General features: G+C 52.8%; 2 protein-coding genes across 2 annotated transcripts; one reads left to right on the forward strand and one right to left on the reverse strand.

Moving 5' to 3' along the window:
* On the reverse strand, positions 1-6,644 carry YIPF3 (Yip1 domain family member 3). Its single transcript, XM_066595203.1, has 9 exons — positions 6,208-6,644; positions 5,928-6,137; positions 5,745-5,851; positions 3,410-3,455; positions 3,227-3,319; positions 1,979-2,110; positions 1,744-1,857; positions 1,540-1,663; positions 1-617 (listed from the first exon to the last, which is right to left on the reverse strand). Exons 1-9 carry the CDS (start codon positions 6,277-6,279, stop codon positions 490-492), a joined length of 1,026 nt encoding a protein of 341 aa, XP_066451300.1. The 5' UTR covers positions 6,280-6,644; the 3' UTR covers positions 1-489.
* Positions 6,645-6,757: 113 nt separating this feature from the next.
* POLR1C (RNA polymerase I and III subunit C) lies at positions 6,758-10,848 on the forward strand. The gene is made up of 9 exons (XM_066595204.1): positions 6,758-6,859; positions 7,851-7,922; positions 8,009-8,116; positions 8,186-8,318; positions 8,433-8,552; positions 8,624-8,779; positions 9,975-10,124; positions 10,196-10,312; positions 10,555-10,848. The coding sequence occupies exons 1-9, from the start codon at positions 6,797-6,799 to the stop codon at positions 10,671-10,673; spliced, it is 1,038 nt and encodes a 345-aa protein (XP_066451301.1). The 5' UTR covers positions 6,758-6,796; the 3' UTR covers positions 10,674-10,848.
* The last annotated feature ends 6,120 nt before the right edge of the window (positions 10,849-16,968 follow it).

Raw genomic sequence — 16,968 nt, forward strand, 5'->3', positions numbered from 1 at the left:
TTCCCACGGGACTTGCATTATTTTATTTTTTCAGGACCAATGACCCAACCCACAATAGTACACCGACACGACACTACAGTCCCAATCCCGTGTAGGAGACACAACCCACACCACACCACCTCTTCTACCTTTATTCTGAAGCTTAAAAAGACGAGCAGGAGAAGGCGACATGGTGGGATGGGGCGGCAGACTGTACAGCAGTGAGGAGCGGTGCTCCAACCCCATGTGATAGGGCGCAAAAGTCTAACCCTGCTAACACCGCACTAGTAGGTAACACACATAATGGAAGAGCTGGTACGAGATGTGGAGAGAAGAATCAGGGACTGGGCAAAGTTTCCATTAACTCTTTGCAGACAAAGTCAGTAAGACTGGGTGCATACAGTTGGGGATCCCCCCGAACGAGTCGTCCATAAATCCATCATCTCCTTCAACCGCTGCAATTGCAGAGGGCGTGTGAAGAGGGTGACAACAATAGCGGCCATGTAGTGCTCAGCGGGCCTGGATGCTTAGGACATGCGCGGTGGTGTTGACAACTGTATTTGTGCCCATTGCCAAGTCACGAGCGACTCTCTGGAAAGGTGGAGCCACATTCTGCCCGTCCAACGTAACGAGGATACCTGTGCAGGAAAAAAAAAAAAAAAAGAGCCAGTGAGTGTGGACAGGGGGTCAGAATATAAATACCCCCCAGATAAAGGCTGTGCTATAGTCAGGAGGGTAAACAGCAGACCCCACCCCCGCTGAGGAATGTAGACTGAAGACTCCACCCTCGCTCACTAATACAGGCTGCAGACCCCACCCATGAGGATAGGCTGCAGACCCCCACTGAGAAATATAGACTGAAGACTCCACCCTCACTAAGTAATGTAGGCTGCAGATTCCGGTCAGGAGAGTAGGCTGCAGATCCCCACCCTGCTCACCAATGCTGGCTGCAGTCCCTGCCCATGAGGATAGGCTGCAGACCCCACCCTCGCTCAGTAATGTAGGCTACAGACCCCACCCATGAGGATAGGCTGCAGACCCCACCCCCACTGAGGAATATAGACTGAAGACTCCACCCTCGCTAAGTAATGTAGGCTGCAGATTCCGGTCAGGAGAATAGGCTGCAGATCCCCACCCTGCTCACCAATGCTGGCTGCAGTCCCTGCCCATGAGGATAGGCTGCAGACCCCACCCTCGCTCAGTAATGTAGGCTACAGACCCCACCCATGAGGATAGGCTGCAGACCCCACCCCCACTGAGGAATATAGACTGAAGACTCCACCCTCGCTAAGTAATGTAGGCTGCAGATTCCGGTCAGGAGAATAGGCTGCAGATCCCCACCCTGCTCACCAATGCTGGCTGCAGTCCCTGCCCATGAGGATAGGCTGCAGACCCCACCCTCACTCAGGAACGTTGGCTGCAGATTTCGCCCTCACTCAGTAATGTTGCCTGCAGTCCCCGCCCATGAGGGCAGGTTGCAGACCCCAACCTCACCTAGTAATATAGGCTTCAGATCCCAGCCCAGGAGGATTAGAAGTAGTTAAGCTTTAACATCTTTACCTTCTACGACCTTGTGATATGCAAAATGCAGGTAGAGCAGGAACAGCATGTGCAGAGCAGCAATGGATCCGCAGAGGATGAGTCTTTGCGTCTGGCCCACAGTGCGTGACAGCAAAACCGCCACCTACGGCACAACACACCAAGTAAGGAATGTGAGAAGTTAGGGAACTATAGGGAGGGCTGCAGATACTATTCGGGACTCACCATGCGCAGTGTGGACAGGCCCCCGATGCACAACCAGAAGACGTAGAACAGAGAGTGGAAATGGATATTATAGGTGACGAGGAGGACCATACAATGTCCGAACAGACCGTACCCCTGAAAGAGAATGACAGCCATAAGTGAGGGAAGCCCCTTCCTCTTCATATACATGTACCCAATTCTTCCTGCGTGTTACACGCAGGCATCACATACACGGAGCGGTGGGCCGGGTACTCACCAGCAGGGACAGGGTCTGCAGCATTGTGATCTGAGCGTTACACAGATAAGCAAGAAAGTAAATGAGTGATGAGATTCCCAACCAATATCCGAAGCAGGTGCCAATGGCAGTGCCCATGAGAGTGCCCTCTACCTGTGACAGAAGGAACACAACTGGTGAGTCACATGTCCATCTACTCAATGTTTGCACAAATTTTCGTTCTTGCATGCTCCTCTCCCACTTGCTGTTGAAAGACTCCTTCCGTGCTTCTTCCCACCATCATTCCTCAAACACTCCGTCCATACTTTCCCTACACCCTTACCCAAAGGCCCCTTCCCTCCTTACCCACAGGCTCCTCCCATAATCCACTTCACCAAAGTTCAACTCACCTATTCCACATAGGTTCCTTCCATGTTCCTCACATCTCTTCTCCCTGGTTGCCCTCCACCAGTAGGCTCCTCTTATGTTAGGTTCCCTCAAAGGCTTCTCCTCTTCACCCTCCTTCGCTCCACACACCCTAACCTGTTACCTGTGAGCTCTTCCGATGCGCCCCTTCCCTGTTCCCGCTGATTCCTCCTATTTTCTCCTCCACCCTCCTGTTTGCAGCAGACTTCACCCCTCCCCTGTTACTTGTAGGCTCCTCCCATGTTCTCCACCCTCCTGTTTGCTGCAGGCTCCTCCCTCCAGAGTCCCGTTCCCTGCCAGTTATTCCCATGCTGCCCTTCCCTGTCCCCCGCAGCTTTCTCCCATGCTCTCCTTCCCTGCTCCCATGCTCTCCTTCCCTGTTCCTTGCAGGCACCTCCTATGCTTCCCTTCAACCTTCCCTGCAGGCTCCTCCCATGCTTCCCCTACACCCCACCATCGATACTTGCAGGCTCCTCCCACCCTCCCATTTGCCACAGGCTCCACCCTCCTGTTCACTGCAGGCTCCTCCTATACTTCCCTTCTGTTTTCTGCCAGCCCCTCCAATGCTCCCCTCCCCAAATGCTCCAATGTTACTCTCCACAGGCTCCTCCTACACTCTCCTCCACCATCCTATTTTCCAGACTCCACCCTCCTGTTCACTGCAGGCTCCTCCCAAAGTTCCCTTCTGCTTTCTTCCAGCTCCTCTCATGCTCCCCTCCCCAAACGCTCCCATGTTGCTCCCCACAGGCTCCTCCCATGCTCCCCACCTCTCTTCTTACCCACCACCTTTTTTGCTAGGCTCCTCCCATGCTACCCTCCACCCCACAGGCTCCTCCCATATTGCCCTCCTGTACCCCCTCTTACAATAACTGTTCCCGATGACTTCATTCCGTGCAGCAGGATGGCCACCATGGTGAAGACCAGCATGAGGGGTCCGTAGAGCTCGCCAGCGATTTTCTGCAGGACGGAATGAGAGGTGATGAATCAATATGGCAGCTGCGACCCGAACACCCCGAATCTGGAGCAGCCGCCGTGTCGTCCGCTTACCTGGGGGAAGTTAATCATCCTCACCGGGATCATCGACTCCAAGAGACTGCGGGGAAGGAGCGAGACCACCGTCAGACACATGATGGCGGAGGGCGATATTAACCCTATAAAACCCCCAACATGTCTGACCACCCGCCCCGCTGCAACGACCCCCCGAGTCACTGACATAATTATGGAGCTGAGATCTCCTGACAATAGATTTGTCATCTGTGCACTAATTCCTCACCGCTTGCTGTCAGTGAATCCCATCCTAACCCAAGTATTCTGCTGTGATCAGGGGTGACGCTGGAGGCATTACTGCCCATTGTTTACCTGGGAATTGCACAACCCTCTTTGGGCATCATGTGGGGAAACTACTGCAGTGTACGGGCACAGTACTGTTTGGCACTATGAATATATAATAAGGCACTAGGTGGGCACAGTTTAGCGCCCTCTGGCTAGGATTTGGCACTAGGAGTGTATAATATGGCACTCACTGTGTGGGCAGAGTTTAGCACAAGGTGTATATAATAAGGCACTATGTACTGTTTGGCATTAGGAGAATAAAATCTGGCACTATTTGGGCACAGTGTAGCCCTCTCTGTACTGCCTGGCACTGTGCAAGCATAAAGTAGCGCTTTCAAGGCACTCTTTGGCTCTAGGAGTATGTAGTGTGGCACTATATGGGCAGTCTAGCTCTCTGTATACTGGTTGGAATTATATTATATGGCACTTAGAGGGTACGGTGGGGTGCCGTCTACAGTTTGGCAGTAGGAATATATAACATGGCATTATGTTGGCAGAGTGTAGAACTAGCTGTTAACTGTTTAGCACGGTGAGCAAAGTGTAGTGTTAGGCACTGTGTGGGCACTCTGGGGGTATACAATACCATACAATCTGGGCACAGTGCAGCACTCTCTGTACGGTTTGGCACTAGGAGTACATAATATGGCACTATGTGGGCACAGTGTAGCATTTTGTAATATGGCACTATGTGGGCACAGTGTAGCATTTTGTAATATGGCACTATGTGGGCACTATGTGGGCACAGTGTAGCATTTTGTAATATGGCACTATGTGGGCACAGTGTAGCATTTTGTAATATGTGTAATATGGCACTATGTGGGCACAGTGTAGCATTTTGTAATATGTGTAATATGGCACTATGTGGGCACAGTGTAGCATTTTGTAATATGGCACTATGTGGGCACAGTGTAGCATTTTGTAATATGGCACTATGTGGGCACAGTGTAGCATTTTGTAATATGTGTAGTATGGCACTATGTGGGCACAGTGTAGCATTTCCTGTACTCTTTGCCACTACATGATACAATGTAGCGCTCCCCGTGCACTCCTTGGCACTAGGTATACATAATATGGAACTATATGAGCACAGTGTAGCACCGTGTACTCTTTAGCACCGGGTGTATATAACGTGGCACTATGAGGGCACAGTCTATCACTCCGTTCACTCCTTGGCGCTAGGCATACATAACTTGGCACTATGTGGGCACAGTGTAGCGCTCTGTGTACAGTTTGGCACTAGCAGTATATATTATGGCACTATGTTGATGTGAACAAGAAGGCCGCCATTCACTGACAGAAAGCAGAGATCTTTGAAGACTGTGCGGAAATAAAACATAAAAAAGATTTATTGCAGCTTTTCAGCCCGTTTTACATGATTTGCGCCAGTCGCGTCACTTTCCTTCTTATCTAGACCTGTGGGCATACTGTAGGGGGCGCTGTGGCTTAGAACCGATTTTAGAGGTGCGACTTACAACAAAAAAAAAAAGGGAAAAAAAACACAACAACGGCTCCTCCAGAGTGCGGCGGGGCGTGCGGTCGGCAGAAACTTTCACACCCCGGAGAAAGAAGATATTTGTGCCTAATTTAACGCGCTGCGTGCGACTCCTTGCTAGATTTGTTGTATAAGACCGGGTTCACACGGGGCGCAAATCTCACGGAATGTCCATAGCGGGACCACACGGAAATTCTGCGACATTTCCGCAGCGGAAAGGCAGCTTCAGAGCCGGCGCGGGTTGTCCGCCTGCGGGAATCTCTCCCTATAGAGAGGAGCGGCAGCGGAAACGGCGATACAACTGACGCGGCGGATATGAATTCTGCGCGGCTTGACCGCAACGGACTGCCCGCAGTGTGTGGCCGAAATTTTTGCAAATCTCGTCCACTTCGCTGCTTAGGCTCGGGCGTAAGATTGCAGGCGAAATTTCCGTGCGCCAATTCCGCCCCGTGTGATCCCGGCCTACCAGGTCTGTATTAGAGTCGCTCGTAAACGTCTCATACGATAAATCTCTGTTATAGCGCCATGACATCCGTGGGCGCGGCCCTGCGGACTCACCGGCTGCGGACCTGCGCGGGCTCCACATCGAAGTACGGCCGCAGGATGTCTATATTGGCGTAGAGGTTGAAGGCCTTGGACGCCTGCCGCTTCCCCGCCTGCCACATCTGAGGGAGAGACGAGAAACGTGACACACAGATACAAGATGGCGGCAGACCAACGCCACCGCAACCGCCGCCTCACCTCATCCGCCACCTGCCGGCCCAGCTGACCCTTCAAGCCCTTCATGCCCAGGAAGGCGCCGTCCTCCTCACCCTCCTCCGTCACAACGTCGCCGTCTCCTTCCTCCTCGTCCTCCTTCATCCGCTGGTGGATCTCCCCCATATCCTCGAAGCTGGAGCCGGACGTGTCGTCCATATTCTCCATGTCGATCACTGCGGCTCCGCCACCGGCCTGCAAGAACAAGAGGTCAGACGCGGCGGGCGAACGACCCAGAGGTCAAAGGGCGCACGGCAGCCAATACCTGCATGTTGTCCTCAAAGCCACCCCAGTCAGCTGTAGTCAGGGTCCTGCTCCCCACACCAGAGCCCGCCATTCTGGACCCCGAAATACTGCCCCCTAGAGAGCGCTCTGCGTAATGCCTAGTCTATGTAATGCCTAGTCTATATAATGCACCATATATACTGCCCCCTAGAGAGCGCTCCGCGTAATGCCTAGTCTATATAATGCACCGTATACACTGCCCCCTAGCGAACAGTCAGTGTAAGGCCCCTTCTATATAATGCACCGTATATACTGCCCCCTAGAGAGCAGTCAGTGTAAGGCCCCCTCTATATACTGCAGCTGTTTACTCCCCTCCTCCTCTCTACTGCCCTCTATATGCCAGCTCTGCCCTCCTGTGCCGCCCCCAGTCTCCGCTCCTCTCGGTTCCTCGGAGCACCCGGAAGTAAACAAGAGCTGAGGACGTGGATGGGCGGGGGCTTATGACGTCACATAGGCCGCCATACTTTTGGTGGAAAGCGGAAGCCAATACTAAAGGCGACGGTAGCCATGACAACCATATCCGGCGCATGACTATCACTGCGCCTGCGCAGAGGCCAGACTCCTGAAACATGGCGGAGACCGTGCAGGAGATGAGGAGCCGCGTGCTGCTGCAGGAGTATGGAGTCCGGAATGTGAGAAACTCGCCGTGACCCTGGAGGGAGGGGGCTACAGACAGATACGTGGGGGCTGCTGTCCACCCCATACATGCTGAGTGCAGCGCTAGGGGGTATAGAGCAGCATCTGCATTACACTGTGGTCCCATGCTGCTGTCACCGTCACCCCCGCTATACTCCTCATCACACAGGGTCCCCACTGCGCTACAGCCACCTCCCCCCATAGACGGCGCCCCAACTGCAGTGTAGTCAGCCCCCGCTACACCAGGGTCACCTTTGGCGGTCCCCGCTGCACTAGAGTCGCACCCCCCTTCCCCAGGTCCCCGCTGCACTAGAGTCGCACCCCCCTTCCCCAGGTCCCCGCTGCACTAGAGTCGCACCCCCCTTCCCCAGGTCCCCGCTGCACTAGAGTCGCACCCCCCTTCCCCAGGTCCCCGCTGCACTAGAGTCGCACCCCCCTTCCCCAGGTCCCCGCTGCACTAGGGTCGCACCCCCCCTTCCCCAGGTCCCCGCTGCACTAGGGTCGCACCCCCCTTCCCCAGGTCCCCGCTGCACTAGGGTCGCACCCCCCTTCCCCAGGTCCCCGCTGCACTAGGGTCGCACCCCCCTTCCCCAGGTCCCCGCTGCACTAGGGTCGCACCCCCCTTCCCCAGGTCCCCGCTGCACTAGGGTCGCACCCCCCTTCCCCAGGTCCCCGCTGCACTAGGGTCGCACCCCCCTTCCCCAGGTCCCCGCTGCACTAGGGTCGCACCCCCCTTCCCCAGGTCCCCGCTGCACTAGGGTCGCACCCCCCTTCCCCAGGTCCCCGCTGCACTAGGGTCGCCCCCCCCCCCCCTTACACACACACAGGGGTCACCTCCTGCGGTCTTGCTCCCCCGCCGCACTAGGGTCGCACTCCCCCACAGTCCCTGCTGCACTAGGGTCACACATTGTGATGGTCCCTGCATTGAGTCTCCCCAGCCCATTTTGTGCTGCACCTTCAGGACTGACCGCTCTTCTCCCCCGGCAGGTCCACAGCACGGACTTCCCTGGGAATTACCCCGGCTATGATGACAGCTGGGACCTGCACAGGTTTGAGAAGGTGAGTGGCTGCCGCGCAGTCTCAGGTGGAAAGGGGGGTTCACAAACTTTTATCATTGATTGTGCTGACATCTGGCTGTTGTGCAGAACTTCCGGGTGGACGTCATCAGGATGGAGGACGACGTCCTGGAGTTCGATATGGTCGGAATTGATGCCGCTTTGGCGAACGCATTCAGACGCATCCTGCTGGCGGAGGTTTGTAGAGGCTACACGAGCAAACTGCCCGTGCTGTGGTCATGTGACTAACCGAGCCCCTCCCCTCAGGTGCCCACCATGGCGGTGGAGAAGGTCTTTGTCTACAAGAACACCTCCATCATTCAGGATGAGATCCTCGCCCACCGCCTGGGTCTCATCCCCATCCGTGCAGACCCTCGGCTCTTCGAATATCGTAATTCAGGTAATGGCCGACGCCTGTGGACTGTATATGTTATGGGGGTCCCAGGCACCGGTAGACCCCCATGTCTCTTTTGTATAGTATTGGGGGGCCCTGACTCCTCCTCTTTCCCCACAGAAGAGGCTGACGGCACGGAGATTGACACCCTGCAGTTTGAGCTGGACGTTCGCTGCTCCAGGAACCCCAAAGCGTCCAAGGACTCCTCCGACCCCAACGAGCTTTACCTCGACCACAAAGGTTTGTGCTGAGATCTGGGAGTGTCCTCCGCACGTTCGGCTCAGCTGCATCTAACACTCCTTCCCCCGCAGTGTACACCAGTCACATGAAGTGGCTGCCACAAGGCAACCAGACTGACCTGTTCCCCGACACGGACCCCCCGCGCCCCGTACAGACCGACATCCTGATCGCCCAGCTGCGCCCTGGCCAGGAGATCCATGTGGTCATGCACTGCGTCAAGGGCATTGGTGAGTACGGGGGTGTAGATGGAGGTCAGTACTTCTGTCTGCAGAGAGCTCCCCCTAGTGGTGCTTCTATACCAGGCATCTATAGTATCAGGCCGCTTTCACACGGGCGACAAAATCGCAAGATTTTCCCGCGATGCAGCAGCGCTACAAATCGCATATATGTGAAGCCCACGCTTTCCAACGGGTTCCTTCACATGAGCCATGTTTTGTAGGCTGCTACAGTGAGGGAAAATAATCGCGGCATGCTCTATAGCAGTGTTCCCCAACTCCAGTCCTCAGGGACCACCAACAGGTCATGTGTTCAGGATTTCCTCAGTGTTGCACAGGTGATGTCATTATCGTCAGTGCCTCAGACATTGCCACAGGTGTTCTTACTATAGGATATCCTGAAAACATGACCTGTTGGTGGTCCCTGAGGACTGGAGTTGGAGACCCCTGCTCTATAGAGCTGCGATTTGCGATGTTTTGCAGCCCATGTTTCCGTATGGAGCCTTTTCTTTGCATTGCATCACACAAAATCGTGGCTTTCGTGCGATGCAACTTTTACAGTAGGAAGTCCTACTGTTTGTCCCTAAAATAAGCCCTAGCTTGCTCGTAGTCTTCAGCCAGCTCTTCCTGTGCAAGAGGTAAAAAAAATCCCGCCTCCAGGAAGTGCTGGTTCTGATTGGCTGAGCCACGGTGCTCGATGTACCAGTCACAGCCATTCAACGCGATGGCTGTGATTGGTTCATCGAGCGCTGCAGTGATTGGTTCTCGAGCGTCGTGGCTCAGCCAATCCGAGCCAGCGCTTCCTGATGGTGGGATGTTTGAAACCTTCTCTTCCCCCTGACCAGGAAGTGCTGGCTGAAGACTACAAGCAAGTGCTGTGGAACTGCCGGAGGAGAAGTGAGGTGGAGTGGACAGCTCCTATGTGTTTTTTTTTTTTCTTTCTTTCTTTTTTTGCAGCTAGGGCTTATTTTCAGGGTAGGGCATATGTTTCAACCCTCCCGAAAATCCGACAAAAGAGCGCTACAAAGTCTTGTGACTTTAACTCCACAAAATCGCGATATTGCACAGAACACAGCTGCGATTTTTCTCGCTTTGATATCGCTGTCGCACGTCTGAAAGAGGCCTTAAGATATGAGACTAATCGGCACAGATTTGGGAGCCGCCATGTTTCCACTTCCTATAATGACAGGGTGCTTTGTGTCTGCAGGGAAGGATCACGCCAAGTTCTCGCCAGTCGCCACAGCAAGTTACCGCTTACTGCCGGAGATTACGCTTCTGTGTCCCATAGAGGGGGAACAAGCGGAGAGACTACAGAGATGCTTCTCGCCCGGCGTCATCGCCGTGGACAATGTGAAGGGTGAGTAGCGCCACCTACAATCATGGAAGTAGATCAGCTCCCTCCTTTCTCATTCCTCCACTCTTCACCAGATAAGAAAGTGGCGCGGGTGCAGAACGCGCGAATGGACACGTGCAGCAGAGAGATCTTCCGCCACGATGATCTGAAGAACCTGGTGAAGATGGCACGAGTGCGGGACCACTTTATATGTAGGTATTGGTGCCCGGGCCCAGGAAGCCCCCCCCCCCCCCCCCCCCCCCCCACAACATTGTCACACTGCCGTGGCTGCCCAGTCCCAGATTTATCGCCAATAGAACATCAATGGCGCCAACTTCTCCATGCTGGCCTGACTCGTTAGTCTCGCAGCACCGTTGTGATGCCGGCCTCTAGGATCTGCATGTTTGTCATCTCGCTTTAACCGGCGCCATCATGTGACATAATTGTGTTTTAGTTTCCGTAGAATCAACGGGCATCCTGCCGCCGGACACGCTGCTCAAAGAGGCCATTAAAGTGCTAATGGGAAAATGTCGCCGCTTCCTGGACGAGTTGGACACCAACAGCATGGACTAAGTCCCGGACTCCTAAAGAGACAAGGCATAGGGAGGGGCTGCTGCGCCCGGACCGCAGGGGGACATGGCGAACGTTTCATCAGATCTGTATCAGAGGTTTATTTCTCCAAACACGTGAAAGACTAAATAAAGGCGATGCGGCTGATTTGGCCGTGTACAGAGCGAGTGGAGCGCCATTTCCGGACTCCTTGTTCCTACGTATCTAGATTCTCACTCATCCAGGGTTATGCTCCAGTCACAGCCAGAGCTGCACTCTCTACTGGTCGTTGCTTTCCCGCAATACGGGAGGTGAAAGTGTTTCGTCCAGCGGGTGACTGTATACCGCCCTCGGTCTAATGGCGATTTGTGGTAATTGGGGCTGTTAACCCTTTCATGAGAAATCCAAACCTTTTAGGATTTTTGGCTGCATGTGATTTTGTGGATTTCTTTAGTTACGTGACCGCCAATCGCATACGTCTTTTTTTGTCGCCCAAGGAGGGGTTCACACACAGCGCAAAAGCTGCGCACATTTTGCAGCATTTACAGTACAAGCCAGGGGAGCTTTTTAACGTTTTCTGCGCCTGTAATGGAGAATTTCTGCAACAAATCCAGTGTTTTTGTAAAAAAAAAAAAAAAAAAGCTGCAGATACTAAATCCGCAATTCGCCTATTTATGCTGCAGCTTTTAACCCTTGAAGTACAAACGATAAAATCCACAGCAGATTCGCAACATAAACCACCGCTAAATACGCACCATTTAGAGGTAGCTTTCGCCACTGTGCATTTTTTTGCGGGATTTCCACTAGCGATCCTACAGCACATACGTCGTGCATGAAGGGCCCCAAAGCCTAAGCTGCGTTACTCAGCTAAAAAAACATGTCATTTGTTTACGAATGTCCGTCTGGCTCCCACTTTTAGAGCTGCGCTTTTGCTGTAAAGTCTATGAAATCTCAGGTGTCACTCTAGTTGTGGTCGGTCACACGCAGTTTACATTGTTGTCTGCAGTAGAAAAGTTAGCTATGCCCCAAAATCAAGTGGGTTTGAATTTCTTGTGCCTTCATCCATGCGGCGCCGCGATCACATAGACGATAACGGCCACGTCGCAGCACCACATTGTTTTCACGCTGCTGTGTGACCGCAGGCTAACCACTCGAGTGGCATTCTCAAAGCAGATTTACTGCGGCCGCTCTGCAGTGGAAAACCTGCTGGAAATTCACACTAAGCCGTGGAAATTTGGCCTCCAGTTTTTGTAAACCTGGTGTATATTAGGGGTTGAGATCCACCATCTAAACACGGCCGTGTTCTGTAGCAGTTCACTTTCCACAGCACAATCTGCCATTAGGCCACCTTTCTATACGGGGTCTGAGCTGTGCTCTTATGTGGGGATACTCTGCTGCGGACCAACACGGTGTGTTGTTGTGACCCGGGAGGGCCGGCGCGGCGGTCACACTGGCAGATTTAACTTTTAAACATCAACAAATGCCGATTCAGAGAAACGAGAAAGCAATGCTCTGCATCGGCATGGATGAGGGAGCGACAGCCTGCAGCAACGCCGCAGACCATCGCAAGGACAACATGCCTGTGACAGGTGAGTATAGATCCCTCCCTGAGCCAAAGCTTGTGAGTTTTTTGACTTGCAGGCAGGCTCGTACCCCGAGTTTTTGCTCGTAAATCAGAGCAAAAATTCGGGAGAGGGCCTGCACGCAACTCAAAAAACTCGCAAGCTAAGGCAGCCGCATCCCGAGGTATCACTGTATAGAAAACCCTTTTCTGGTAATGCCATACTCAGGGCTTCGAGTAATCATCCGAGACACACACAGTCAATTCCATCCCAATGGGCGAGTTAACACGCAGTGGGAGGAATTGAGCTAAGCAGCAGCGCATGTGAAAAAGACCTAGGTATACTAATAGATCATAGACTGAACATGAGTTAATAATGTGATGCAGCATCCAAAAAGGCAAACACAATCCTGGGATGTATTAAGAGAAGCATAGAGTCTAGATCACGTGAGGTCATTATCCCCCTCTACTCTTCCTTAGTCAGACCTCATCTGAAATACTGTGTCCAGTTCTGGGCACCCACTTAAAAAAAAAAAAATCGACAAACTGGAGCAAGTTCAGAGAAGAGTTACCAAGATGGCGAGCGGTCTGCAAATCATGTCCTATGAGGAATGGTTAAAGGATCTGGGAGTGTTTAGCTTGCAAAAAAAAGGCTTAAAGGAAACCTAATAGCGGTCTACAAATATCTGAAGGGCTGTCACAAAGCAGAGGGATCAGCCCTATTCTCATCTGCACAAGGAAAGACTAGACGCAATGGGATGAAACTGAAAGGGAGGAGACACAGATTAGATATTAGACAGTGAGCATGATCAATGAGTGGAACAGGTTACCACAGGAGGTGGGGAGTTCTCCTTCAATGGAAGTCTTCAAACAAAGGCTGGACAGACATCTGCCTGGAATGATTTAGTGATCCTGCACTGAGCAGGGGGTTGGACGCGATGTGATAAATTAGATCTTTTGCTTAACCCCTTAGTGACCAGCCCATGGTGTTTTTACGTTCTAGCTAAGTGGGATTTAATCCCTGAGGACGTAAAAACATGCAGCCTACGGGGATTAAAACCCCGTCGGCTGTGGACATTGCAGCTCCATGCTGTCGGTGCCCGGAGGTAGCTGACAACCAGGAGCTGTCAAGGGGGGATGCGGTGGATAGCACCAATCGCATTAAAGTGCAAAAAAGTTTTTTTTTTTAAGTCAAAGAGTCAGCAGCCCTCATGGATCGGATCCATGGGGGCAACTGAGATTACTCACCCTGCACCTCTGTGCTGTCCCGCGGTGAACTGGTCCTCCACGACTTGACGCCGGCCCTCTGCGCATGCAGGCCAGGCCCCTTTACGTCAGCCGCATGTGCAGAAGTCCGGGAGCCCCGCCAAATTTGAAATCTTGCTCCCGGCTCCTGAAGGTAGCCTGGAGGCAGGAGATGTCACCGGTGACAGCGGTGAGTGGACCCCGCTCCAGTGATCGCTGCTATCCAATGGAGGTATGGCAAGGCGGAAAGTGAAGAATGCTATACACACAGACAATGATCAGACTGTATAGTGGCAAAATCTGGATGGCTGCAGGGGGCGCTTGATTATGGCTAGCAGGAACTGCAGTCGGTAGGGAAAGGAGCATGTTATCAGGTGGAGTACAGAGGGCTGTGGTTTAGGGGATATGGTATGCCTCCCTGTAGAGGTGCGTTTTTAGAGCACGCCTGAAGTTTAGTGAGTTAGTGATTTCCCGGATATTATATGAGGGGGGAGAGTCTGGTGCAGGGGAGGCCGATCAGCAACAAGTTGTAATAATTGAGGCGAGAGTGGATGAGGGCAACAGTGAGCGTTTTTAGCCAGTGACTGGATTGCAAGAAATAGGAGGGTGATCAGAGTCATACAGGGGAGCTGTCCAAAGGGCTGGATGGCTCAGAAGTTAGAACTGCTGCCTGGAGTATCGGATCTCCTGGGTTCGTGTCTCCTGCCACCAGCAATGGGTAGTGGTCGGTAGGACTGAGTAGTCTTGATAGCCTATCAGCCACTTTGATTGGTGCACCTGGAAGACAGCACACCTCTCGTGAGGTGTCAGGTCTGCAGACCGCGGCCTCTGTTCCTCTCAATAGGGAATCCCCCACAACCAGCGCTCTCTTCACAACACTTTTTTCTCCATCCAAGAGGATTCTGAGTGCTTACTATAAAGTGTTTTGGTACCTCCTCATTGTTCCCCTGCGTGAGAGCCCGATGCCGGTTCCTGAGCAGTAGGGGTGCTTCTTTGGGTCCGTTCCTCTGCTTCTGCAGGTACATCAAAAATTTATTTTCTTTTAACATTTCAAAGACTTTCTTCTGCTCTGTCAAGGAAATCCTCATCTTCCTTAATGAGTTACAATGTAGCTAGTCTCTCCTGAGACTCTGTACCTTTTCATCCAGTAGAGACACAAGCTTACATTTCTGGCCGGTGAGGTTCGGCTTTTCCTCTGGTAGGTCTGTAAACATGTAGCATACGTTGCCGCTCACCATGTGGCTCCTCTAACAATCTTAAAAGTCAAGAATTCTTGTAATGATAATTTAACCTACAAATTTTGACTTAGTCCTCCGAGCAGCTAGACCCAGCTAAACTCAGCAATCGTCCCCCTCACAGCGACTTCACTCATCAGACCCCAGAAAAGGCATTGGTTGCTATAGATGGAGTGGCCCAGAACACTAGGCTGGTCCCCTCCATAAATGTCATACATGATTGTCCTATGTAGATGCACTGTTGCCTGCATGTAGATGTATCAGTCTGTCATGTGATGTGGTACAAGTGAGGTGATAAATGTGAGCATTTGAGAGCAGGAAGGGGTCTTCCATCTTGTCTACCGAGAGAGTGCTAACACAGAGCCACATGGAAGCACCTTCAGTTTCCATGTAGGTGAAGATGGAGAAAGAGGAGCGATATCCCACAGCGTTTGAAGAGTGGACGTGAGAGGAGTGAGTCCTGTCATTAGAGAGAGCGCTCTACCAAAGTTCCAAACAGTTACCCGTTCACACTAGAGGCTTTTCCTCTGTGGCCATCCAGTTAGGATCACTGCACAGAGCTACTCTATTGTGATATCCACACGTTTGCCATGCAGGGTGTTTCTTGGCTAAGCCTTCTTAATAACTGCCTGCCAGAGAGTGTGCGGAGTGACCCCCTACCCCTCTTCCTTTTCTGGAGTGCTCCTAGTCCAGGACCGGTGACATACAGATTACGTGGACTGTAGGACCGTATCCATCCTCCCTACCTCTGTGCTCTAATCTTCTGTCCCTTACAAAGAATTGTACCTGCATTACCTGTTCTACAAGTAATTCTTCAGTAAAAGTTATACCGGGCCCTAACCGTTCCTGGGGACCAGAGGTACTATACACAAGTCTCTGTGTTTATTTCTCCACCACGTAGTATACCAGTATGTGGGAACGGTGGCGTCACGAGTGATCAGTACTACTACTCCCCCCCCATCCCGTTTATTGGCACTCTCTATCCTATGTGTATCGAAGCTGGCCTGCGATACTACACTGGCCTTGGCTACGTGTTATCCCTCCAGGACAAGAGCCTGGTAAGTGCCACCGTGACAGCACTTATCCCTCCCAGCTCCTCCCGTTAGCCAGGTGCCCAGTGTCACCCTTCTGGAGTGTTGCATAGACAGCAGGATGGTTTCCATTTATATAGTACAAACATGTTAATGGCATCTACTGTCCGGGAGATTCACTGATAGTTTGCTGGGAGTCCATGTCTCTCTCGGCTGCCACAGGAGGCGCTGGCCCATTACCGCCACCACGCAGGGTCCATGAAGGGCTGCAGGGGTCAGCATTTCTCTTCCCCACACCTGTTCATAGCCCATATATTTCAACCCTGGGAGATGCGGCCACCCGCCACACTGCCATCACTGCTTCCGACTGCCTGCACAGAGCCAAAGTGTCAGCCAGAAGTGCCAAAGCTAGACGGGAGACTATGGCGAGGCCCAAGGGACTCCCGCAAAGGAGTGTTAGGTTCGCAGGCTGAGAAGGAAGGAGAGCCGAGACCCCTGATCAAGCCCGGCCCACCACCAGAGATAACATGCTGCGACCTCAGCATCACACACAGCAGTCCTCCACGGCTGTGTCCTCTGTAGGGACCGGAAGAACAGTGGAGGGGAGCGAAAGGGACAGCCTTTAACCCGTTAGCGACCGCCATCCTTGGACATGTATGGAGGGAGATCACGCTATCTCCCCCCATACATCATGGGTGTCAGCTGTTTTTCACAGCTGCCTGGATTATAGGCAGCTGTACCCTTGAGCGCAGGCCGCCGCCACCTGCCGGGGAACCAGCCAACTCCACTCTCAAAAGTAAGGCCGCCGCCACCTGCCAGGGAACCAGCCAACTCCACTAGCGAGCGCAGGCCACCGCTACTTCCACACTCTGGGGGTGGCGGCTGGGATTCCAGCACTAGTGTCCGGCCGCCCCTACTGCCCTGCTGTTTCTTTCCGTATAAGGGCTTCTGGGCAGCGCAAACAACAAGGATGGACTCACACTAACTAGAGGCTCTTCTATGAAACAAACAAAAAAAAATATAGCGGTAGCCGGCCACTAGTGCGCCTGCACTGCTGACCCCTGTCCAGTGACGCATTGGAGTTTATTTTTCGCCTTCAGGACCATTTGTAAAGAAAGCTTTCCCCCCACCATTACTGCACCAGCCCGGGCTCATTGATTCATGCTGTTTGTGCCAAATTCTGACCTCCCATCGGCACCGGGCAACAGAAATCTGGATCCCTCTGACCAGGGGATGTTTCTCCGACG

This window comes from Eleutherodactylus coqui, chromosome 3 (genome assembly GCF_035609145.1).
Source record: "Eleutherodactylus coqui strain aEleCoq1 chromosome 3, aEleCoq1.hap1, whole genome shotgun sequence".
Taxonomy (NCBI): Eukaryota; Metazoa; Chordata; class Amphibia; order Anura; family Eleutherodactylidae; genus Eleutherodactylus; species Eleutherodactylus coqui.

Coding starts and splice junctions, on each gene's coding strand:
- YIPF3 (XM_066595203.1), bottom strand. CDS start 6,279: ATGGCGGGCTCTGGTGTGGGGAGCAGGACCCTGACTACAGCTGACTGG. Junction 6,138..6,207: donor GCTTTGAGGACAACATGCAG/GTATTGGCTGCC, acceptor TTGTTCTTGCAG/GCCGGTGGCGGAGCCGCAGT. Junction 618..1,539: donor ATATCACAAGGTCGTAGAAG/GTAAAGATGTTA, acceptor TTTCCTGCACAG/GTATCCTCGTTACGTTGGAC.
- POLR1C (XM_066595204.1), top strand. CDS start 6,797: ATGGCGGAGACCGTGCAGGAGATGAGGAGCCGCGTGCTGCTGCAGGAG. Junction 8,117..8,185: donor GACGCATCCTGCTGGCGGAG/GTTTGTAGAGGC, acceptor CCCTCCCCTCAG/GTGCCCACCATGGCGGTGGA. Junction 10,313..10,554: donor AGTGCGGGACCACTTTATAT/GTAGGTATTGGT, acceptor ATTGTGTTTTAG/TTTCCGTAGAATCAACGGGC.